General features: G+C 33.1%; 1 protein-coding gene across 1 annotated transcript; it reads right to left on the bottom strand.

Moving 5' to 3' along the window:
• Positions 1–3,417: 3,417 nt before the first annotated feature.
• LOC134283229 (uncharacterized) lies at positions 3,418–6,301 on the bottom strand. The gene is made up of 2 exons (XM_062765679.1): positions 5,056–6,301; positions 3,418–3,612 (listed from the first exon to the last, which is right to left on the bottom strand). Exons 1-2 carry the CDS (start codon positions 5,355–5,357, stop codon positions 3,465–3,467), a joined length of 450 nt encoding a protein of 149 aa, XP_062621663.1. The 5' UTR covers positions 5,358–6,301; the 3' UTR covers positions 3,418–3,464.
• Positions 6,302–26,648: the final 20,347 nt, after the last annotated feature.

The following is a 26,648-nucleotide window of genomic DNA, read 5'->3' as shown; positions in this document are numbered from 1 at the left end:
GGCTGTGAAAAGTCTGCAAAGGCTAATATTGGAAGTGAGGTAAGTTTCTGTATCATTGTTTCAAATGACTGTTGTTCTTTCTTAACCCATACCCAAGGAGTCTTCTTTTTCTTACATGCCTTGGACTTCTTATTAGTCGGATGTCCACCTAATAAGTCATTGAGAGGTGTTACTAATCTGGCATAATCTTTGACAAATCTCGGTAGTAGCCTCCGGTAGTAGCCTGTAAATCCTAGAAAAGAACGTAGAGATTTTATATCTTTAGGAACTGGCCATGTTTTTAAGGAGGAATGCCACACCAAATTTTTATTTTATAGATCTCTGAGTCAACCTTTTTAAACAATGGTTTCAGCATTGAAAGGCCGACATTAGCTCTTAATTATTTTATATGAATTTTTTTGTATTTTTTCAAAGAAAACGAAAAAAATTAATTACATCCAAATTAGGTGCTTCCTTGTAAAATTTTTGCTGTAAATGAATGCATCACATGAATACCTAATAAAATATGTAAAGAAAGTCTGATTAGACTTTTTAATTTTTTTTATAAAAAATATTTCTGAAAATAAAACATATAATTTGTGAATATTTTTTAAACTTGTTGTTAAAATCTTCTTAAAACCAGCCACAACTGGGGAGAACATGTTCATTAATCATATTTATAAAAGAAATTGAAACGAAGTAGTCAAATTTTAGAGAAATTATTTTTTTTAATTTTGGCCAATTCCGATCAAAATTAAACCGACCCCGACCATAATTGTACAATTATTGGAAATAAATAACATTTTCCTAAGAACACTAGTTGATTTGGTGTTATAAGGGTTAAAACATTATAGAACCTGTCAATAAAATAGATTTATTCATTGTTAATACATGAAGAGGCAATAAATTAGCATTTTATTCATTTTGTGTTATTTTTGATCGGGATCAGTTTAATTTTGATCGGGTTAGGTCCAAATATTAAAAAAATTAATTTCTCTAAAATTTCTCAATTTCGTTTCAATTTCTTTGAAAAATATGATTGACAAACATGTTTTCCTTAGTTGTGACTAGTTTTATGGTGTTTTTAACCATAGGTTTAAAAAATATTTACAAATAATGTGTTTAATTTTCATAAATAATTTTTTATAAAAAAAATCAAAAAGTCTAACCAGACTTTCTTTTCATATTTTATTAGGTATTCATGCACATGTCATGCATTCATTTACAGCAAAATTTTTACAAGAAAGCATCTTATTTGGATGTGAATAATGTTTTTCATTTTCTTTGAAAAAATACAAAAAAATTCATATAAAATAACTAAGAGCTAATATCGGCCTTTCAATGCTGAAACCATTATTTAGAAAGGATGACTCATAGATCCATAAAATAAAAAATTGGTGTGGCATTCTACCTTAATGCTGAAATTTTGTTGTGATCTGTTTGTATTCCCTTCTGTGATACAACATGTCCTAAAAACTTCACTTCAGACATAAAAAATTCACATTTTGAAGGTTTCAACTTTAAATTGTGTTTTTCTAGTCTCTTAAATACACCTTCTAATCTTTCTAAGTGCTCTTCAAATGTAGAAGAAAAAACAAGGATGTCATCTAAAAATATTAAACACTGTTTTAAATTCATTTCCCCCATACAATTCTCCATTAATCGCTGAAATGTGGCGGGAGCATTTGTTAAACCAAAAACCATGCGGTAACACTCATAAAATCCAAGGGGACCTAATGAAAACGCTGTTTTGTGTTTATCTTCTTCTTTGATTTCAACCTGCCAGTATCCAGATCTAAGATCCAACTTTGTAAGAAGGATATGGAAATAACGAACAGTATTCAATCTCAACGTCCATTTAACAAATATACAAAATAAGAGCAGAGCAAACACGGACCTCCGAAACATCAGAGGTGGGATCAGGTGCCATGGAGTACTTACTACCAATAAGAGTGTCTTTGGTTTCCTCAACTCTTAAGAGATTGTAAGCATCCTTGATGGTTTTGTTATTTAACTTTCTTAAATCAATGCAAAATCTTAAAGAACCATCTGACTTTCTAGCAAGTACAACTTTTGAACAATATTGACTTTTTGACTCTCTTATGGCATCTGCCTCTAACATTTCTTTATGATGTTGCCTTACCTCTTCATACATTCCTGGAGGTATTCATCTATACGGTTCCTTAATTGGAGTATTATCTGACAAATTAATTTCATGCTCCACTAAGTCTGTTCTACCAATATCTTTTAAAGAAGTAGAGAAAATATGTTTCCATTTGTTCACAAATTGGTGACAACTCTCAACTTGATCAGGGGATAATTTGTTTTCATTGATTTTCACCCCTAACTCTAATAGGTCTAATTCTGATTTGTTTCTAGAATCATTTGATGTTGAAGGTTCCCAAGCATCTACTACTTTTACAGAACTTAATTTACAAATAAGGGACTTTGGTGACACTTTGATTGGTCGTGCTGACATGTTACATACCCTTATCGGAATCCTTGAGGTCTTCCCATTTTTGAGTGATACTACTCTTTGACATACTAAATGACTGTTGTTATTTGATTGGTTTTCAATTTGTTCTGTAATAGCGGCACTTACCTGCATGCTGTTGCACGACTTGACTATTCATGAGATAGTTTTTACCTCATAAGGACCTACTGTAATTGCATATTTGTTAGTGGTCTTTACAGGAAAATTATTGTTTACACTAAGATTTGCAAATGCTAATTTCCATTCCTCTGGAACATCTGTATGTTCTGAGTTTGCATAATCTTTACACAACCTTATAACGTTCGTACCTACAATAACAGGAACTTTACTATTGTATTCAGTTCCTTTTGTGACTAGAACTGGTACATAAAAAGAATTCAAGGACAAATATGGAACTTGTAATTCAACTTCAATATATCCTGAAAATGGTAAAGAATTCCCTTCTGCACTATAAACTTTGAGTTCAAAGTCTTCTATATTATGCAACTCTGGTTTGTCTTGTAAAGATTGGTAAAAATTTTCAGACATACAAGTGACCATTGATCCAGTATCAATCAAAGCTTTTGTTTCTACACCATTTAGAGATATGATACTTTCATTCTGATGTCCAACTATTCTTGATAACAAATCTTTAGATTCAGAATTTGTGTTTCTAATAGGGCTTTTCTGAACCTTGTTTTCATCCTCCATCTGCCCTTTAATAGAAGAGGTTATTAGTTTTTTGAATTCTGTCCACCTTGGGATGGTTTGTTTTGACTTTGAACGTGACTTTGACCTTGGCTCTGACCCTGATTTTGACCTTGATTTTGACCACGACCTCGACCAAAACTTCTGTTTGAGTAGTTGAATCTACCCCTTGTAGATGAACCTCTATTTGAATAAAAACTTTGTTGTCCGTAGGTATTATTTTCTAATTCATAAACTCTCTTGTTCAATTGTTGGAAACTTTTTGCATTACTGTCAATTATCCGTTCTAACCTTTCCATTGTCCTTACCATTGTCTGTATTTCTTTCTGTAGGTCTGTTGATGATGTAGTAGTCTCTGCTCTCTCTCTGCCTGTTGAAATGCCTGTCTTTCTTGCTTTGTTGTCCCAGTACTCCTTTGTGATGTTATCTCCTCTTGCACTTTCCTAATTTCCCTAAGTAAAGATTCAAAATTTTTAATAGAGTCAAACAGATGTCTTGTGCTTTGTTTTAATTGTTGACTACCTAAACCAGTCCAAAATTTACTTCTTAGCATCCCATCTTTTGCCTCATTACCAATGTGACCAAATTTGATCGCTTTTGATAATATGTCTTCTAATGTAGAAGCAAACACAACAATGGATTCCCCCTCTTTTTGACAATCATTGTAAAATGTCTGCATAAGCGTTTCGCCTGAGGCGACATTGCCAAAAAATCCATCTAATTTTCTCAAAATGTCTTGGATAGAAGCTTTATCCCCAACTGACACTAACATACTTCTAGCTAAACCTTTCAGAGAATTTCTCACGGCTTGAAGTAGAATATGTTCTGGGTACTGATTTGAATTTAGTATAAAGCACTTTACTTCAAAATTCCAAATCTCATACCTAACTTCCCCTTTCTGTGGTTCATCTGTTCCACTATATGTTGGTAATTTAGGGGTGGGATATTGATTACCTTGTAACATGGAGACATTATCAAGGTTTTTGGAATCACCTATTGTATTGAGTAACTTTGACATTGGAGAAAATGGATGCCAACCTGGACTTTTAAAAGGAGTACTTGTCTTTTGCTCTTGTTTAAGACCTGCATTTACTAATATTTCATATTCCTCTTTTGTAAGAACCTTATAGTTTGGGTCTTTGTTTACTTCATCTATGTGCTGTTTAATAGAAATTTCTTCCCCTTCTTCACCTGTACCATTACCATTACCGTTTCCAGTAGCCATAATCTAAGATTGATAAAACTAATGACTACTTAATTTTATACAATATACAAGTAACAACTGCACTGGTATGATAATATGATTGGGTCAATCCCTCTTCCAATATTGACCTAGCAGCGCAACATGTATATGTATATCTGACAATAAAATCTATGGTACAATTTATATGAAACAGGGATATTTTCTGTGATTGGGTCTGTCCCTACCAACAGAAACGAACCTGCCTCAGAATAATGCACCAATAAAACATATAACAGTATCTAAGTAAACATTATGATGAATTGATAAAAATGCAATCAATCAGTCTTTTCAACCATACTCTTCCTAACAAAGAGCCTGGATGAACTCCATCTATGTACAACTGAAAATTGTATGAAATACGTTGGCACTTGCCTTTTTCTTTTCTGTATCTCAATAAATCAGGCTTAAATCTAGGCCCAGAAACAAGACGACTAGAATTTACATTCCTGATGTAATCATTCAGGATGCCAATGATTTCATTTAAAGCCTTGTCTTGATCTTTGAAATTTTCAGGATTACTGTGAAATTTTGTTTTATTCCAGTCCACAATTGAATATGGAGGAATGTCCAAAAATACAGGTGTAACCTCCTTGAACTGATTGATAAAAGATACAAATAAATCAATATACTGAATGATATTTTGTTCACACACCTTAAATCAATATATTTTCCTGACTTTTGGGTTATATCACAGGTTCCAAGCCAAATATAGAGCGTAATCTGGCCGTATTGCTGTACAAGACCCGCTAAGTTTCTTTTCAGCCACGGATAGAAATCTGCGAAACGAGCTCCTGGTCTACATTCAAACTGCACAAATACTCTACTAATTTTCAACAAATCTAAATGTTTGTTTAAGTAGTAACCCTTACTGTGACTAATTAATATTGGTCTACTAACTACAGATTTAGATATAATTAGTCTTTCTAAATACTTCAATAATTTGCTGTTGCTCATATATACCTAGATGAACAAAGGAAAATTTACAATTAAATACAAATAAACTAAATAATGAATATATATGAAAATAAACAATGCTTTCACTTCTTCTTTTCCTGCAAGAATTTGAATACCTGCAACAAATTATTAAGTAAAGATCATGTTAAAGTAATCAGATAAATCAGCTGTCAAAAGGTACACTGTAACAAGTAGCACCTGCAAAACACAAAAATTCAATTAAACTGGTTAATATTTGATGACAGGTTTGTATGATATGATTTGATGATGATATGAGCTGAAATGAATATGAAACCTAATTTTACTACCAGGTTCTCCTGACAACAGCTATACTCTATTTCTCACCTCGCACCTGCTAACTCGAATTTCCTCTATCTTTCAAAACACAATCGTGATTACGTACTTGTTGTTAGTAGTGCATCTTGTTAAGAGACATGCGGGGATGTTATGAATGTCAATAACTGTATTGCTATTAATTACTTACTTTAACTGTTTAACTTTTACTTTAAACTTTAAGAAATTTTACACACTCGTGGCAGTCATGCAACTTTCACACCATGCACATGAAAATAAACAATATCACATGTATGCAATTTAAACAAACACAATGAAAATATAAAGATTAAGAGTTAAATAAGATCACAGAATCCTTGGAAAACAGTCACTGGTCCAGCGTCGTCCAGAAAACGGGTTCCAGCGGCGAAAATCCTCGGATATCCAGCGAAAACGAAAGTAACCTAGGTTCATGTGTCTGTGACGTCACAAATATGTAGATTAAGTGCACGGAACATAACGGTACATCCTCCGAAGAAGTTAGGCCTCTGCGTAAAACTCAGAAACACAAAAAACAGTGTTGAAATGATGAATTCACATAATGAATGATAATAAAAGAAGAATGAATGGATGGATGATTTCTCCACCGATGAGATCGAATCACCTTATGAATTCTTTTTAACTGAAAATATTTACATTTGCAAATGTTTTCCTTTATATAACACTACTAAAGGCAAGCGTTTTTATAACTGTGTAAATACAGGTATGGGATCAAGAGGTCATAGATGTGCGTTTGGATAAACGTTCGACGTAATTTCTCTGTGACGTCATAAAGGGTCGACGCGCGTTTAGTGGATTACATACATGCCGTTGGGTTTGAAAAATTAAGGCATTTCACACGTTAAAAGTAACACTCAGGCAAATATAAAGTAAAGTCACAAATGTAAATATAAGTAATAAGATATCATTTTTTGAGTTTTATTGAGATGTAAAACGGGTTGGCACATGATCAAATCTTCCATAAAGCCCTTCGGGCTTTATGGGATTTGATCACGTGACCAACCTGTTTTACATCTCAATAAAACTCAAAAAAAATGATACCTTATTTCTTAATTACACCGTTGGGCGCCATTGTCAGAGCCTAACTATATTTGTTATTCCATATAATTATAACAAAAGAGCTGTTGGTGGGTTCATTTGTTTATCTGTATTTCAGTTGTAATAAGAAGGATAGCAAGTAACAAAAGGTGACCTGTAAAATAAATGAATACACTCGTACACTAAACACTCACACATTTAATTATTTTAAATTAGTTTAACTGTCGTCTTTAATTAGATAATCAATAGATAGGGTATTTAATATAATTATTCAGAGCTACGGTGGTAAATTAATTCTTACCGAATAGACAGGTATAAAGTTGTCTTTATTAATCAAATAAGAGACTTTATGGAGTGGAGATAAACTCTTCCTTTCTCCTGGCTGTCTTAGGGTGGAGTGAGTTATTAAGGGTATTTGGCGCAAAGCACACTTCTCACACTAAAATATCAACCAATCAAACAGCTTCAAGCCGCACCCACTCTGACTTAAACACCTTTGACCTTTAACACTCTCAAACCACCCAATGAGCATTCAACCCCATGAATATGAATGAGCGACTTCATAAATGAACTTCAACACATAGTAAATTCCAGAGGACTGTAGTTACTATGCTGTATAATGGATGAAAATGATGATGATGATAATGAAATAATTAGTATATTAGGTCACAAATTATTAATGAATAAATCATATAGTATTTATTATAATATTAATTTATTCACCCTGTGACATTAACAACTAATTATGTTCCCCAAACGAAGTTGGGGAACATATTGTTTTTAATCCGTTTCTTATTATTATGGTCTTACGACTTCCTTCGGAAGACTTTACTGTTTTTCTTATGTTTCCTATTATTATTATTTTTCCCTTTTCATAGTGCACGTGATATCTCGGAAACTACTGAACCGATTTCAATGATTTTTTCAGGAATGATGCATTGTTGTAATATCTCCAGACCATTTTTTCATTTTTATTTAAATCACTTCCGGTCGCAATTTTTGTCAAATTTTCTTTTTTTAAATTGTCATTTTGTCTAAGCATCTTCTTGTAAACCACTCAAGATTGAATCACGATATTTTCATGGATTATAAAACATCTATTTGAGTTATGTTATATTTAACACAAGCAGGGTTATAGGCATATAGCCCTATGATAACAATGCTTCTAGACCTCCACCTGCTTCCATTCATGCTTTTTGTAAAAAAAAATACAAGGGCATTTACATTTTCAGGGCTTTAGCAGGCAGAACAAAACAACAGCAAAAACAAAAGTTGTTAATTAGGGCCCCGCAGGGATATGCCGGAGCCCTATAGTAATCGTTTGTCTGTCTGTCTGTGATTCTCTCGACCAAATATTTTCTGTATTTTTCATCGTTGCCCAATTAAATTCATATTTGTTATGGTCGTCTTGCAAAAAAGGGAAAAAGACAGATTTTGATGCTTAGTTTGGTTCTCTCTCGCTTCTGGTATGAAGCTGTGTGGTGAGAAATATTCCTTAATTATGCAAACCGAATCCGCCATCTTGAAGACGAAGTTGGGCAATCTCCTGGCCAGATGGATATATTTTTGCTCAAAAAACCAGAGCTCGGGTGATAAGCCGATCATCGCTGGGCCTTTGAAGTCCGTCTTATGTTGGTGTTTCTAGTTGCTAGTGTTTTTAGTTCTGTGTCCATACATATGGTCGGTGTTTCTAGTTCTGTTTCATTGAAGGAGATAAGATCGCTGTTAGAAAGGAAGTAATATTAATGCTGATTACGCGATATCTAGTTCTATGGTGTTTTCTTCAAAGGCCCTCTTGTAGGAGGAACACATTCTGTTAGGGGTGTTTAAAGATTTTTTCTTTCTACCAGAGGTTCGACTCGTCTATAAACCCTTTTCTTATGTCATATTTTGTTATTCCCCTTAACCCGCCATCTTGCAGGGCAAAGTCGGGAATGTACCTCTTCGAGCAATCAATTTTTAACATGCATGCAAGAAATATATGAAGGGGGGGGGGGTACAAAATTCATAGAAGTTTTAACACAATTATATTCATAAGAAAAAAAACAGTATAACAAATTAAACTTGGTTTAATAATGAAGGGATCTTAGAATGTTGCCCTTCAATAAAGGGAAATAACTCCTAAATATGTCATAGGAAAAGGGTCCATTGATAAGATGTTACAACGTGCCAGAAACTTTATCACATGGGTGGGAGGGGGTTGGGACCCATGCCTGCATTAATCATAGCTGCAAATTTAGATTATTGATCTATTTGGATTCCGGACTGTTATAAAGATGGTAATTATGAACAGGGATTAATCTAGAAATAATAAACAAATTCAAAGAACTGTGGATCCCCCTTTCGCTGTATTTGTGAGTGACATGTCAATATTTATGGCATGTTTTGTTATATATGAATGTCCTATCATGTATCATTCAGAAATTACACATGTGTATTATGACAGCTTTACCTTTTACCAAGGTTCAACTTTTTGTGACAGTCGGACAGAACTACAGACTGACTGACGAATGATTTATAATTTACGAAAAATCAGGTCTAATGACTAGGGGTGTGTATGGGTCAAAATTTTTCGATACGATACAAATTATTTTGATACGATATCCTATTTATTGGATTTGCTGTAATATTAAACGGTTTTCATTTAAAAAAAAAATTGAATTTTTAAGAAAAAACACGTGAATTTGTTTTGCATTGTTTTATTTCTGAACAAAATTAATGACTTGTTTGAGTAAAGTAAAGTAACAGAAAATAAAAAAGGTAATTTTTCATATTTCAGATTTTCAATTATAATCAGATGTCAAAATTGCAACAACAAAAAATGTAAAGGTAGGACTTATTTAATCCTAATTGATATTTAACATAAGCAGGGTTATAGGCATATAGCCCTATGATAACAATGCTTCTAGACCTCTACCCGCTTCCATTCATGCTTTTTGTAAAGAAATACAAGGGCATTTACATTTTCAGGGCTTTAGCAGGCAGAACAAAACAACAGCAAAAACAAAAGTTGTTAATTAGGGCCTCGCAGGGATATGCCGGAGCCCTATAGTAATCGTTTGTCTGTCTGTGATTCTCTCGACCAAAAATTTTCTGTATTTTTCATCGATGCCCAATTAAATTCATATTTGTTATGGTCGTCTTGCAAAAAAGGGAGAAAGACAGATTTTGATGCTAAGTTTGGTTCTCTCTCTCTCTTCTGGTATGAAGCTGTGTGGTGGGAAATATTCCTTAATTATGCATAGGCCATTGCTAATTAAATTGATATTTTGTAACTGAACATGTATACTTTTACTCCTAATCTTTCCGGGATTTTGAAGTACCAGTATTACTTTATGCCACCAGACTATGATATTTTTTCTCCTTTCAAACAATAAGTTTCGTATTTGAATAGAAACAAGAAAATATTCAACGGATACCTAGTGTAGTGTAAACATAGTCTGCAATCAGATTAATCTTCCCACGCTTGCTGCAATGAATGAATGAAAGCTGATTAATATACATGATATATGATATGGGTGCAGTATGGGAGTTGATTGATATACATGATATATGATACGGGTGCAGTATGGGAGTTGATTGATATAGATGATATATGATATAGGTGCAGTATGGGAGTTGATTGATATACATGATATATGATACGGGTGCAGTATGGGAGTTGATTGATATACATGATATATGATACGGGTGCAGTATGGGAGTTGATTGATATAGATGATATATGATATAGGTGCAGTATGGGAGTAGATTGATATACATGATATATGATACGGGTGCAGTATGGGAGTTGATTGATATAGATGATATATGATATAGGTGCAGTATGGGAGTTGATTGATATACATGATATATGATATGGGTGCAGTATGGGAGTTGATTGATATACATGATATATGATATGGGTGCAGTATGGAAGTTGACTGATATACATGATATATGATATGGGTGCAGTATGGGAGTTGATTGATATACATGATAGATGATACGGGTGCAGTATGGGAGTTGATTGATATACATGACATATGATACGGGTGCAGTATGGGAGTTGGTTGATATACATGGTATATGATATGGGTGCAGTATGGGAGTTGGTTGATATGCATGATATATGATATGGGTGCAGTATGGGAGTTGGTTGATATACATGATATATGATATGGGTGCAGTATGGGAGTTGATTGATATACATGATATATGATACGGGTGCAGTATGGGAGTTGGTTGATATACATGATATATGATATGGGTGCAGTATGGGGGTTGGTTGATATACATGGTATGTGATATGGGTGCAGTATGGGGGTTGGTTGATATACATGGTATGTGATATGGGTGCAGTATGGGAGTTGGGGAGTGTTAGAACCTATAGAAAGCGTACACAGTTTATATCTTGTAACTCGTGTAGCAGGACGTAGTTTGAAGCAGAATAAATATATGTATATCACGAACCCTGTGTTCGGTTATTATCCAACACAACACCTAGAAATACCATATAATAAATGATACTGCCAATAAAATTTAAAAAAAAAACATTAAACATTAAAATGTTAATTGCTAAACCGAAGTCTTATTGTTTTTTGTGATTAAATTTTATAAGGATTGAAGTTGTTCATTGCATACTGTACATGTTTCATATGTTACTACATTTCATCTTCAAATTTATGCGACAAAATTACAACTTTTACAATTATTTATAAGGGCAATATAAGGACATTCTGTTCGTAAACACTTCAAATAAAAGAAGTACATGGTTAACAGGAAGTGAAGAAGATAAAGGCCTTGAGTATATAATATTTAACGGGAAATCATAGTGTGTGTAATTCTGATTAGTCGAGAACGGAACTGTGAGGTTGTCATTCCCGGAACTTGATTAGAGCCTGGCGACATTTGATTATTTCTTCACTTATTGAGATAGGTGGCTTTTTGATTATGTTTGGTAAAGAGAGGGGGAGGAAGGTAAGGGGGAGAACGGGGGTGGGGATGGGGGTATTTTATTCGTGTATTTTCCTAGACCAGGGGGAGCTGCTAATGGAATTTACTCTGTACAATGTGATCGCCGAAATATTGACGACTCGGCGTTGACTCGGTGTTAAACAATGATAATAAATCAATGAATTTTAACAACTTCAAATTATTTTTTAAAATTATCTTGAAGGTTAAGGAAGACGCCGTTAGAGGAAATCTTAAAGTTATCTAAAAATTTTGTTTTTTAAAAGGCTTCGCCTCAAAATATTTTCTTTTTAAAAATAGGGCCCTTGAAAATGCCCCCTTTTTTATAGGAAATTAATTTTTTTTTTTGTAAACTTAACATCTGAAAATTTGTTAAGTACATGGATATAATTTACGGTGCGGATAAAATACTCCAGGGACATATGTAAATACCTATAAATACTATTGCAATTAAAATCAAACACGCTATTATCATATAGGCAATTGTTTGTTTGTATGAAATGAATTATATTTTAATGTGAATAATTTTCATTAGTGTTCAAGCATTAAAATATCGAGATAACGAACTGTATTCAAACTTAAAAGTCCATTTATAAAACAATACATTTTTGAGCAGAGCTAACTAACTTAAAACATCAGGGATTGAACAAGTTCCTTTTATATAAGGAGATTTCTTTCAAGTTTATGCGACCAAATTACTCTTATAAAATAGTAGGACATACAATGAAATGGTTAACAGGGATTTAGTTAAGAAGATTAAGATCCGCGATTAAACAAGCATGAACAGGAAGTCACAGTGTGTGTACTAATCGGATTAGTCACGTGACCGGCAGTGCGGAATTGTCAATCCCGGATCTTGTGTACAGGCTTGCGACATTTTTAAATTTTCTCAATCACTGAGATAGGGGCAATGTGTTATGAGGCTTTATGCACCGTTTGGGAATTTAAAGGGGGTGGGGTAGTTGTGAGAGGGAAATATGTTGAATTTGAACGTCCGTAACCGAGACACGGGGCTGTCATTTCATTGTATTTATCAACAATTTGAATTTTATTTTTTAAAAAAAATTGGAGTGAAATGAAAAGTCGCAGGGAAAATAGTTATGAATCGTCTCATTTTCTCAGATTCACGGAAGTGAAAAAATGATTAAGAGTGTCTAAAAATAATATGGTTATGTATATGGTAGTGTATAAATATCCTAAATATTGTGTTTCCAGGGGTTTCAAATAATCAAATTCAGTTTCTTTTACATTTGCTTCTATTTATCAGATATGTAGTTAGATTTTCAGAAGAGTCTAATTAGTAAGGTTATTAAATTCATTCAGATTAAATCCGTTTACATTCTAAATATGTTTCAATTTTCATGAGTTCTTTTAAGTTAATTCGACTTAGTCCCCATTGAACTGAGAGAGGCAGGTTGTATGGAGGATCAAATTGCAAACGCTGAGGCTGAAGATATGGCTTGTTTAGAAAATTTCGTCTTACCTCGCCAGATGCCACACTTACTTCCGCTTCGACATATTACAATATTTCGCTCATCCTGGTCACGGCACCAAATTGACTCCGAAGATGTAAGCCAATGGGAAAAAAAATTCAAGGAGTTTTTAGCTGATCATGTATTGGTTCTCTCTGAGAACATCCTCACAGAGCGCTTTATGAAGTTTAAATCTCATTTTTAAAAAATATTGAAAAATGCATTATGCGTTTTTAAAATTTATAGGTAGTCTGGTGAAAGTTAAAATGTTTTGATATAGTGAAGAATCCTTTAGTTTTTCTTTATTCGGCATTTTTTAAAAATATTAAGATGCAATTCAAAGTAATTTTCTTTAAGCAATGTTCCATTACTGTTCCGTTTTCTTTTTTCCATCCTTTTCTTTTTCGCACCTTTCCCCAGTTCAACAATGTTTCCCAGTAGTTTTGCAGCATATGTACACGTCGTTGAATGCAAATCCTAATCCTAATGTTTTCACATGTTCCCACATATCTTCCCCCTTGTTTTCCTTTTTTTTGATCCTAGTTGAAATTGCACTGCTTCTACTTGAAACTGTTCATCCAATTTAATCTACTTTCCGGAAGAATTTGTTGAAAAGTACGACAGGTTAATTTTCAAGCAGATTCATGGAAACCAAGAAAATTTTAAAATAACATTGATTTATTCGTTTTTAAGAATTTCTAAAATATATATATAACCGGTCGGTAAGAATAAAGATCTTTCTTCTTTAAGAAAGTATTGGAACCCATGTGATATTGCAGATCTTTCTTGTTCAAGGCCGCGTCAACCATGACAAACTCTCATTGGCCTGTGAATGGCGGCTAGTCTAGTTTCACAGGCCCCTTTAAAATTACACGCTTACAGGTCTGAAGAAAAGATTCATTTCAATAAGTATTTTTAAAAAAATCTTTAAATAAAACAGTGTCATCGGTTGCTAAAAATCTTGTGTTATAAAAATCTGTATAAACAATAGATATAAAAACATAGACCCGAGGGAATGGAGTCAGGTTCCCAGAAGGATTGGGCATTTTACCTCTGAAACATAAACGATTGCCTATTACTGTATAGGGGATTAATTTCACGGGTTGTAATTTTCACGTTTTTCTCTCATCTGACACGATCGCGGTTTCTTGAATTCGCGGAATAGGCCTATAATAAAAGTGTTACCTCCCTTGTCTTTATCCGTTTAAACCATCCCATAGCTACATGTAAACGACATTGATCAGCGTTGTATCTTTATTTCACGAACAACAGGGTAGGTTAATATAAAATTGTTATTTAATAAACAATTAATAAACACAAGTGCAGTTATCAAAAGCCCTTTACTCTAAACGTCAAATGACTTTCCTAGCTATTCCGATGAGTGCATGTGCACCCAAGATCTTCAATACAACGCGGCGAAAAACCACTGGAGGAAAAAAATGTGTTTATGTAAAGTTCTACGAAATAATATTCTTCTACATCTTCAGTAAGTTCGATATTTATTTGAATGATTTTTTAAAACCAAAATGTCGATAAAAACTACATGAACTAATACATGTAATATGCATGATAATGCAGGTAACACATACACGTGTACCTAACATTAGTTATACGCACGGGTAATCAAAGCCTATGGTCCACATGTTTTGATTGATGAAACATGTAGCGTTGGCTATTAAAACAGCTTTTGAACAAACACAAGTTATTATCTGCCGATCTGAATTAAAGTAAAGCATGATAATTAAAATAATGAATGACAGTACTACTCGCAACTACTGAAATGACCATGTACTGCACGTAGAAACCTATATAAATCTATCGTAGTCTATTCTCAAATTTCCAAATAAAACATGGAGATTATTGAAAATTTATTCACTGTTTCTTGAATTCACGGATTTATCAACACCGTGAATATAGCGAATATTAACACCGCGAGTTATTTTCCCCCTATACAGTATTATCACTAGTTTTAACACATTTAGCAACATGAGATGCGAATTTAAACTAGTCTTAAAAAATTAATGTGGTCAAATCCTTGTCGTGCTTTTTTGTTTTTACTCTGAAATGTTTAAAAGATCAAAAAGGATAGAGAACAAAAACATTGTTTCACGTCATCCTTGAGTCTATATTCTTATGGAAAACATGTCCAGAACAGAGAGGGTCACTTTCAGGGCCTCTAGGACAGTCCTTGAAAATAATGGTCGATCAGAAGTAAAGCCTCCAATGGTTCAGATAATTTCTACAAATATACTGTACACTGAAAAATATTTATTTTGTAACTTACCCAATGTCCTGGTAGCTGGTCCTCCAAGATAAAGTCTGTATTTGTCTGATTCTTCAGAAACAGAAAACTGTTGACATCGTTCATACAAACTTGAGCCATTTATTAATGTGATAGAGAGGTAAAGGGAGGAGTTCCTTCCCTTGGTCAGTTGGTGCATTACGTCATTTCCTTCAATAAATTATTGTTCTAGGATATTTAACAGAAAAAAAAAAACGTGATATAGAAAATATATTTTTATTTCAAGATCTTTAGTGACATTCTTGTATATTGCTGATCTCTTGGAAGAGCTCCTTGGTTAATCCCAGGTGTAATTTAATGAAGATGAGGAAGGGATTAAGGGTAGGTGAGCCGCTAAAAATACTAGGTGAAGATATTCAGCCAGGCGTTTAAAAAAAAATTAAAAGAAGTTAAATATGTATTTTTAATCATTAACTTCCATTTAGCATATACTTGACAATAGTAAATTATATACCTTAAGAATTATTCTAATATTTTATGGATTTCTTGAAACGGCCTTGTGATACTCGGCAGGTCAGTCCATATCAGATCACACCCTTGTTCGTTGATTCGTCTTAATCAACTGCTACTCCTAATGAAATAGGATTTAGACCCCCCTTTTTTATTACTCTTCGAAACATTTTACATATCCTCACTGCACTTGAAAATTCTTCATTCAATTTTTGCTGACGACCATGTTGGCGTCGACCGTAGGTTCTGAATCGATTCCCCTGTCTTGTTAGGTGGTGACTGTTGGTTCTGAATCAACTCTTCCTTTTCGTGAAAAGTTCAACTAAAAAGGTTTTTTTCCTATAAAATTGTTACGAAAGAAAAGGAGTATCACATAATATGAATACCTAATATTCAAATAAATATACAAAAGGTGCCATGACCTGATTAATAGGAACAGCAATTGCAGAAATTACTGACCCCATTTTAAAATAGAATTCATCCTTTCTTTATTTTCTTATCCTTATCACCCCCCTCATATTTTCCCTTTTTCCTTGTAAAAAGAAAGCATTCCCTCATTATAGTTCGACGTTTCATGCAGTATTTCGGCCTCAGACATTTGAGTTGTTAAATCCTCAATCGCCTTTTTTAAGTCGTCTCCAAAGGTTGGTACTTCCGCAGTAGTCATTCTTTATAAATATATTTTATTCAATGAAAGTGTTCAGCGAAAAACAAGTTACAAAAGAAAACAACGTCTTACCGTTTTCTTCCTTCAGTTCTTGTACTTCGCAAATCCTGGTCACGGCACCAAATTGGCTTGAAGATGCTAGCCAATAATAGGTACAGTGTCAAAGTGTTTTTAAGCGCTGAAAGGGATAAATAGTACAGATGCTGATCGTATACTGGACTCCAAATATCGCTGTAGATAGTATTTTAATATTTATAATGTGCAATACATAATACTCATTTGCATATATAATAAACAAGTTTTGATTTAAATAAGTTCTATAATGAATTCAGTTTAAATCCTGGAATTGTTATAAAGTAGACTGTTATTTAGATATAAGCTTTAGTAAATTTACGTTCAGTGTCTTTGTATTAAGCAAAAGTTAATACAACGTTATAAGATTTAACGTGTTTCAATTATTATTCCTTTATTAACATCCTATTTAAGATACTTCTCCAAGTAGATACTGTCCTTCATCCCATCAAAAGGTTGTTTATTCTTAAAAGTCTTACACTTTATTATCCCGCTTGAATTAATCTTATTGAAAAACTTGAGAATGATTGAAATTATTTATTGAAACAACTGCCATAAGTATCCCATAAGATAAAGTCTGAATTTGTCTGATTCATTAGATTCTAAAAACTGTTGTTATCGTTCATACAAACTTGAGCCAATTCTTAATGTGATGCATATTGAAACGTAAAGGGATGAGTTCTTTCCCTTGGTCAGCTGTTGAATTACGTCATTTTTTCAATAAATTATTGTTCTAATTATTTAATAGAAGAAAAAATGTGATAAAGAAAATATATTATAGGTACAGCAATTGCAGCAGTGACTGATTTAACCTGATTTAAGATAGAATTCATCCATTCTTTAATTTGTTTTTCCTCATTATGCCCCTCATCCACATTTTTACTTGTAGAAGGAAAACAATTTGAACTCATTCCCTCATTACAATTAGATTTATCATTCAAAATTTCAGTTACAGAAAATTGCGCTGTTAAATCGTCGATAGCTTTAGTTAGATCATCCCCAGAGGATGGCACTTTCGCCGTAGCCATTTGATTAAAGAAAACTTTAATAGTTTAACCAAATTTAGAATTTCAATGAAAATGGTCAGTTAAAAAAACAAGGTAAAAAAGAAAACAATGTCTTATCCTTTTTGTCTTTTTTGTCTTTTCTTCGTACCTCGTCTTATCCTGGTCACGGCACCTAATTTGATTTTGTGAACCAATGAGAAGGGAAAATTGTCTTTTCTTAGGATTTATTTAACAGTTTTGAAATTAGCAGAGAATGCAAACGATGATCATATAGTGGTGAAAAGCAAAGATAAATCGCATATCGTCGTAGATACCGTAAATCTGGAAATTTTTGCTATAGATGAATTTTTAGTAAATTTGCGAGTTCATTGCATTCGCAAAAATATTTTTCTTAAAAATAAATTACCTATAAGAAAATGTAAACAAAGCAGTGGTATTTCGCAAAAATTTTGAAACGTAAAAATTAATCAACAGCATATTGACCCTAATTCGCAAAATAAAATCGACGTAAAAATTTCCAGATTTACGGTAGTATTTATAATGTACAATACATAATAGTCATTTGCATATACGATAAACAAGTTATTCAATAAATGGGTCTAAATCCTGGAATTTTGACCAAAAAAAATTATAATCTAAATTTAAGTTTTTGTAAACTGGTGGTCAGTGTCCTTGTATTAGACAAAAGTAAGTAAAACTTAAATATAAACTTTAATAATGTTCAGTTATTGTTCCTGAATTGATGTCCGAAGACAGATAAGGCTAAAAAAATACCTGTGTTTCCGGTATCCCGACCGACCCTAATTTTACACGCCGACCCTAGCACTTTTTATTGCAAATCCGGATTAAGTACCGTAATTTGTTCTAAAACTACAGTCTTTAAAACGCGCGCAGTTAAAAAGGCACTTGTAACACATAAATAAAAACGTCTTTTCAAGCATTTTAAGATTATACATGCGTATATAATAGCTCTTTTCCCCTTAGATCGTTCCCTCCTTTACCCTTTAATGACGACTTTTGACACTTAGCATCCAACCTTTAATAAGACTTTTGACCACATGTTGACACGTGTGCATGTATATTTTCATTGTTGATTTGACTTGAAATTACCGCTTGTTTAAATTATCAGAGCACAGGCGGCCACCTGCAGGTTAACAACAGATGACTGCATCATACTACAGTTGGAAATCACACGATTTACTTGTGTTAAAAAACATAAGAATCTCGAGCTCGAATCTCGGAAAGTCCCACCAAAATTCAAAATGGCGGAATGTTACTTACGAATTTTTCTGAGCATATAACTCAGTCAATACGCAATATTTTCTCATCCAGTAAAGCATTACATGAAATTCAAGCTATCAACTACATATTTCTTGAAAGGTTTGATAATTATAATGATCTTTACGTGTAATATACTTCAATATAAGATACGAAAATGTTGTGAAGTTCGGGACCGCGCAGTGCCGATTTCGTTACCTGTTTCTCAGAAATTCAGAGGATATCTTCCATTTTACACATATTTATAAATGTAAAGGTGTAGAAAATAATTATTTTAATAGAATTTGATCATTAAAATATTCAAAAACGTTTAGAAATCAAGTTTTATCACGCAAGTTTAAAAATTTGTTGACAAGATTGACATTGATTTCTGAGGAATCAAACTTATAAAATGGATAATAAATAATAATTTAACCATTAATTATATCATCACACATAAATTTCATAGTTTTTAAAGAAAATTTTGGCATATTTGTTTAAAATATCTCTTTTGCGATTTACACCTGCCTTCACCTGAATTATTTATTTATAGAAAATTACAAAAAAAAATTCTGTAAATAGATAAGAAAAATTTAATTTATTATGAATCCAATGATATATATAATACATAGCATAAAAGAAATATTTTGACCCCTATTAGCATGATTAGTTCAGTTTTAAAATCCACTCAAATTCATTTAAAGCAATGTAAGGGGCAGCCACTAGGCATACACTACAGGGATATGGCTAGTGTGTCAAATTGTGGCCCCCGATGTATTGCATCACTTATTTTATATGTGCATCACTCAACTCTAAGTCCATCACATGTTGTCATTGGGTTTAAGCTCAAGAAATGTCCACACTCATACGAAATTACTGCAATATATAACTTTCTTAATTGGCACTGGACTATGGGAAATTTATTTGGAGATAGTCATAATTTTGAAGCTAACAACGGCGGTTTAACTCTGACATTATTGGCCTTGGAAGAAATGGATATTAATATGTCTTTACATGTAATGACAATGAGGTCAAGGTAGAAGTATATAGGCCTGAAAAACAATCTTGAATTCTTTATTTTACTTTTTTTGTTAAATGTGACAAAATTTCTTTATCAAATTGTGATTAAAATTCAAATGTCTTTTTCTGTAAATCAATTTCTTGCAATTGGTTCTGCTATCTACCTCTAGAAAACAAAATATTACTTGTTAATATTTAATATCATATACAGTTAACTTAAAAAACAGTCAAATATAATGTTCGGTTAAAATAAAAAGTAAAAGTAAAAAAAAAAGTAATTGCCTACCTACCTACCCTAATTTTGAGGGACATGTTACCGGAAACACACATTTTTTTTTTGGCCTAAACATCCTGGTATGTTATATACCTGGTAGTCTTTAATCCGATTAACTGGTTTATTTACTTTTACGGAAAAGTCTTACACTTCTGTATCCTTCTTGAATTAGGGGTCAGTGCACTCGATAATAAGTACATTGTAAATAATTGATTATGTTTATTTTACTAATAAAATATTTGTCCCAAACCCTATAGGTTTACATTTGTCCCCAGGTAATAAGAAATTTCGGTAGGAAATTTCTAAATTTAATCGAATCCTTCTGATTACTTTGGTCCAACTTACATGTACTAGATGGAAGTCTTGAAAGTAAGTCTGCGCAACAATTATACCTACCTTCAATATACTCAACCTTACAATTGTACCCAGCAATACTTAATGCCCAGAGTTGTATTTTCTTGTTTTGCATAGGGGCATCTAATATATATATTTTAAGGGTTTGTGGTCAGTTTTAATAGTAAAGGTTGCATTATGCAAGTAGTGATCTAACTTTTGTAATGCATAATGTATTGCATAGGCTTCTCATTCTATGGTATACCATTTTACTCATGACACTGGAAAACAAAAGTTATTTCGAAAAACTACCCAACGAGTAAGACCTTTGACCCCTTCCGGAGTTCTCTCCCTTTGTGCGAAAAACCATTGTTATCGCTACTCCTCCGAAACCGTAAACCGCAGAGATTCCAAACCTTTCTTAATGTCTACGACTAATTATGTAGACTCTCCAATCAAACATTGCGAAAGGACTCATAAACTCCTATAATGAATTATTGCCCCTGAATGTTTGCAATGTTAACGAATATCAAGAACTTTTCTACTTTTCTAAAACGACAAGGCGTAGAGATATGGGACCAACTGCAAAAGATTCCTTGACCTTTGACCTTAAAATCTAGGTCAAGGTCAAAGGTCAAAGTCATTCAAAATATGTAAAATTTAGCATTTTTTATAGCTCTTTTGTTCTTGAACAAATTCTAAACATCTTTGCATCTGGTATGTACTCTTAAAACCATTTCAGAGACTCCATGCTTATCACCTAAGATTGAACCCTCTAAAAGTTAGTGCCCCTTTCAGTTAAAAACCTTCTTATCGCTACTCCTCCAAAACCGTAAACTGTAGAGGTACAAAACCTTCAACAATGTCCGTGACTAATTTAGTACACTTCTCATTCTATTAGTGCGAAAGAATTCATAAACCATTTTAAGTAGTTATTGCCCCTGCCAGTTTATCATGTTTCCGAAGAACTAAAAACTTCTTAACAACAAGTCGTTAAGACATGGGGATCTCTTGACCTTTGACCTTGAAGATTCAGTCAAGGTCATTGGAAAAATGTTAAAATTCCTTATATATGCTTCTAAAAAAACATGACCTTTTAACTTCATATTTGACCTTGACCTTTGACCCTTACTCAGAAGTAATAAGGAAATATCCATTACCTTTACCTAGATTAAGCTTCAAGAGTTAATCTCAAGTTTATCAGGGGTTTTTTTTTTTTGGATGACCTTGACCTTTGACCTTGATATTGACCTTGACCTTTGACCCAAAGGTCACAATCAAGCTAAGGGTCGTGGAGATATTTACAACCATCTCTCTAACAAATGCTTATAAAATAAACCCCCCCGCAATAAAAAAAAATCAACACCAACCTAGAGATATTGTTCAAAACTCAAACGACAAGACAGATCGACACGAAGTTCAGTATATTACAAAGAAGAGACCTGAAAAAAGGGTTCTGAGAGTTTTAAGGTGAGTCTCTAAAGTATATTGAAATTCTACTGAATATCGGCATAATCTGCATTTTTTTCTGTCTGAAATTTAGTTATTGCTGGGCATAAAAATTAATTAAAGCTCGCATTTGCTATTTTTGCAATTGTCTGTTGATATCATTCGATTCTCCAGCTCTGTTACGACATTTTAATATCAAGTATTCTTGCTTTCTTAGGTGTATGAAATTTATTTTAATTTTGTTTAGATTTAAATATGAATCGGAAATAGCGATTTTTCATAACAGTTAAATTCCCACGCAATTTAGATAAGTTAAATCAATTGCAGTTACCCCTCTTTGTACGATATGGTGTTGAAAAAATGTCCATGACTCACTCACTGTTTTTCTGGGATTTTGAATTTCCTCTGCAACTGACCACGTGTATTACTTTCGCTTTTACGACTCTGTATATGCTAAGTGTCATTGCTTCACTGCAAATGTGTCCCATAATTATTTTAATCATTTTCCTACATACAATATCACATCAAACCTGCAAGATCTCAGTTTTTTAAGAAATTTGACCGGTACTTTCCTACGAAACTACAAGTATCCTCTTCCACTTTAAAAAACAATTAGTTTACAAAATACACTTACTTGTGTACCACTTGATGGCTCAATGGTTAGCGTGTCCGACTTTCAATCAAAGGGTTGTAGGTTCAAGCCCAGACGGAGGAACTTTTTTTTTCCAAATTTTTTTTTTAAATTCAAATGACATGAAAACTTAAAAAAGGTGGAAAGCCATTAATTGTTCAGTGAACAATTAGACTACTATTGTAGACTAAACATGGCCCCTGAAACTTTCGTATCGCCTTCGAAACCATTGACCGTAGAGATGCGAAACCTTAAACAATTTCTTCGACAACTTTAAAAACTTTTACCTTCAAATTTAGGTCAAGGTCAAAGGTCAAGATCATTCATTATTAGGGCTTTCCACCTTTCTGTGGAAAGACCTCTTGAAATGCTTATGTTTATTAGGGCTTTCCACCTTTCTGTGGAAAGACCTAATGAAATGCTTATGTTTATTAGGTCTTTCCACCTTTCTGTGGAAAGACCTCTTGAAATGCTTCTGTTTATTATTATTATTTTTCCGTTATCGAAAATTGAACCGAAAGAGTTCTTGAAGAACTTTGCATTTCATGATACTCAACATTAAAAGTTATTTAGAAAAAATACCCAATGCGTATGACCTATGACCCCTATTAGAGTTCTTGCCCTTTGTATGAAAAACCTTGTTATCACTACTCCTTCGAAACTGTGAAATATGAAACCTTCACTAAAGTCTTCGACTAATTAAGAGGACTCTGGAATCTATTCATTGCGAAAGTATTCGGTGACCCCTTCAATGCGTTATTGCCCCTGAAACATTTTTAATTTTAGAAATGATTAAAAATTTTCAAAAAAAGAAGTGATAGAGACATGGGACCAACTGCAAAAGATTCACTGACCTTTGACCTTAAAATTGAGGTCAAGGTCAAAGGTCAAGGTCATTCAAAATATGAAAAATTAAGCTCTTTTTATGCCTCTTTTGTTCTTTACCAAATTTTAAACATCTTTGCATCTTCAATATGTTCTCTTAAAACCAACCAGAGATTTCATTCTTGTCCCCTAAGATTGACCCCTCTAAAAGTTAGTGCCCCCTTCAGTGTAAACCCTTGTTATCGCTACTCCTCCGAAACCGTAAACCGTAGAGGTACGAAACCTTCAACAATGTCTGCGACTAATAAAGTACACTTTCCAATCTATTCACAGCAAAAGAATTCGTAAACCATGTAAGAAGTTATTGCTCCTGCCAGTTTATGATGTTTACGAAGAATTCAAAACTTCTTAACGACAAGTCGTAAAGACATGTGGCCAAGTGTATGAGATATTTTGCCCTTTGACCTTGAATTAACGGTCAAGGTCAAAGTCATTGAAAAAAGTATGAAACTGCTTATACATGTTTATTTTTACAAAATGACCTTGACCTTTGACATTGGTAGTTGACCTTGACCTTTGACCTTGACCCTTACTCAAGAGTTTATAACATATCCATTATTCATATAGCTTTGATCCAGCTTCAAGTGTTCAACTCATTCTATGAGAGTTTGGTTTTTTTTATGACCTTGACCTTTGACCTTGATACCATCAAATTTATCAAATATCCTTATAAAACTGTTTTCAAATGTCTCTCTGTACACGTAAAGCCTGACGTATAAAAAAGTTCTTCCTCCTTGTGAGAAAAGCCTTCATATTTTCGACAACTTTTAAAACTTTTACCTTCAAATTTAGGTCAAGGTCAAAGGTCAAGGTCCTTCAAAACACATATTATTAGGTCTTTCCACCTTTCTGTGGAAAGATCTCTTGAAATGCTTATTAGGTCTTTCCACCTTTCTGTGGAAAGACCTCTTGAAATGCTTATTAGGGCTTTCCACCTTTCTGTGGAAAGACCTCTTGAAATGCTTATGTTTATTATTAGGTCTTTCCACCTTTCTGTGGAAAGACCTATTGATTTTCTTCTGTTTTTTTTTTTCCTTTTTCTTATTATTTTTTATTATTTTTCCGCCGTGTGATTTTGAGTTTCAAGATTTATCGTAAAGATTTTAAGTTCATAAGAATGTACTTCGTAAAAGATTTTCACAGTTGATCCTGTGTATATGAACTATGACCCCTTTCGGAGTTATTACCCCTTTCGCAAAAAAGCTTGGTATCACTACTCCTCTGAAACCGTAAACCGTAGAGAAATTAAACCTTCATTAATGTCTTCAACTAATTTAGTAGACAATTCATTGATTCATTGCAAAAGCATTCGTGACCCCATCAATGAGTTATTGCCCCTGGAAGTTTTTGAATTTTACAAATAATTAAAAATTTTCAAAACAAGAAGTCGTAGAGACATAAGACCAACTGCGTAAGATTCATTGACCTTTGACCTTAAAATTCATATAAAGGTCAAAGGTCAAGGTCATTCCAAAAATGAGAAAATTAGCTCTTTTTGTATCTCTTTTGTCTTTCAACATATACTTAATGTCTATGCGTCATTAATATGTACTCTTAAAACTGTTTCAAAGATTTCATTCTTGTCCCCTAAGATTAAACCTTTCCAAAGTTATTGCCCCTTATGCGAAAAACCTTGTTATCTCTACTCCTCCGAAACTGTAGACCCTAGAGACACCAAACCTTCACTAATGTCTTAAAGGTACTTGGACACAGATTTGAAGTTATTATTTTCTCTATAATATTACGACTTATATATTTTAATAGCATTTCACACAAAAATTAATTAAAAATCTTATTTCGTTTAAAAGATATTGAAATTTCAATTTTTTCGACGGGTTTGATTGACATATCCTTGCACTCTCACAAATTTAATCTTATTCTTAATCCTTAGGAAAAGTGGCAATCTCGTTTTGTATAAACGAAAAATATTAATACTATAATCCAGAAAATTCAGAGTACACACGTTCGAAAGCAAAACAAACACACAATATATTGTCAGTCCGTGCAGTTGTGGTAAGCAGACTGTGACGAGTGAACGCACCCGGTGAATTCTAAATATAAACAATAACAGAACTAGAGCCCTGTTTACAAAAACTGTGTACATAACACGAGTGTGCTCGATTTGCTAAACTCTGTACGCATCTCTTAGTTCGGAATGACGATACTTGTGAAGGAATATTTTGCTTTCTAACATTTCTACTCTGAATAAAATTATTTTTCTTGATAAAAGTTTTAATATTTCTCTTTAAAACACATCAAAATTGCCACTTTTCCTAAGGATTAAAAATAAAGTTAAAATTTGTGAAAGTGCAAGGATGTGTCAATCAAACCCGCCAAAAAATTTAAAGTTTTAACAACTTTTAAATGAAATAAAATTTTAAATTAATTTTTGTGTGAACTGCTATCAAAATATATAATTCGTAATATTATACAGAAAAATGAGAAAATATTAACTTCAAATCTGTGTCCAAGTACCTTTAAGGGTCTTTAGACCTAACTTCACTGTATAAGTGTTAAAGAATCTGATGACCCCTTATATGAGTTATTGCCCTTTAACTTCTTTATACTTACTATCAAACCTTGTATCTTGAAAACTATAAATGGTAGAAGCCTTGGGTCAATTGCGTTGTGACCCTTGACCATTGACCTTGAATATTTTGTCAAGGTCAAAGGTCAAGGTCATTCCAAAAATGAGAAATAAAGCTCTTTTTATATATATTTTGTCTTTTAACATGTGTAATCAGTCTTTGCATCATTAATATGTACTCTTAAAACTATTTCAAAGATTTCATTCTTGTTCCCCAAGATTGACCTTATCAAAAGTTATTGCCCCTTATGCGAAAAACATTGTTATCGCTACTACTTCAAAACCGTAGACCGTAGAGGCATGAAACCTTCACTAATGTCTTAAGGGTCTTTAGGCACACCTTCATTGTATAAGTACTAAAGGGTCTAATGACCCCTTCTATGAGTTATTGCCCTTTTTTTGCACTTAAAATTTAAACTTATAACTATAGAACTAAAAGTCGTAGAGGCATGGGGTCAATTGCAATGTGACCCTTGACCTTTGACCTTGAAGATTTGATCAAGGTCAAACGTCAAGGTCATTTAAAAAAAATGTTTTTTTTTTAATTTTCCTTTTCTTTTC

The sequence above is a fragment of the Saccostrea cucullata genome, unplaced genomic scaffold (assembly GCF_032062105.1).
Source record: "Saccostrea cucullata isolate Sc308-1 unplaced genomic scaffold, CSIRO_AGI_Scuc_v1 ctg870, whole genome shotgun sequence".
NCBI lineage: Eukaryota > Metazoa > Mollusca > Bivalvia > Ostreida > Ostreidae > Saccostrea > Saccostrea cuccullata.
The sequence above is the reverse complement of the archived record's forward strand: the minus strand, read 5'-3'. Positions and strand labels throughout refer to the sequence as shown.

Coding starts and splice junctions, on each gene's coding strand:
- LOC134283229 (XM_062765679.1), bottom strand. CDS start 5,357: ATGAGCAACAGCAAATTATTGAAGTATTTAGAAAGACTAATTATATCT. Junction 3,613..5,055: donor GGAAAATATATTGATTTAAG/GTGTGTGAACAA, acceptor ATCTTTACTTAG/GGAAATTAGGAAAGTGCAAG.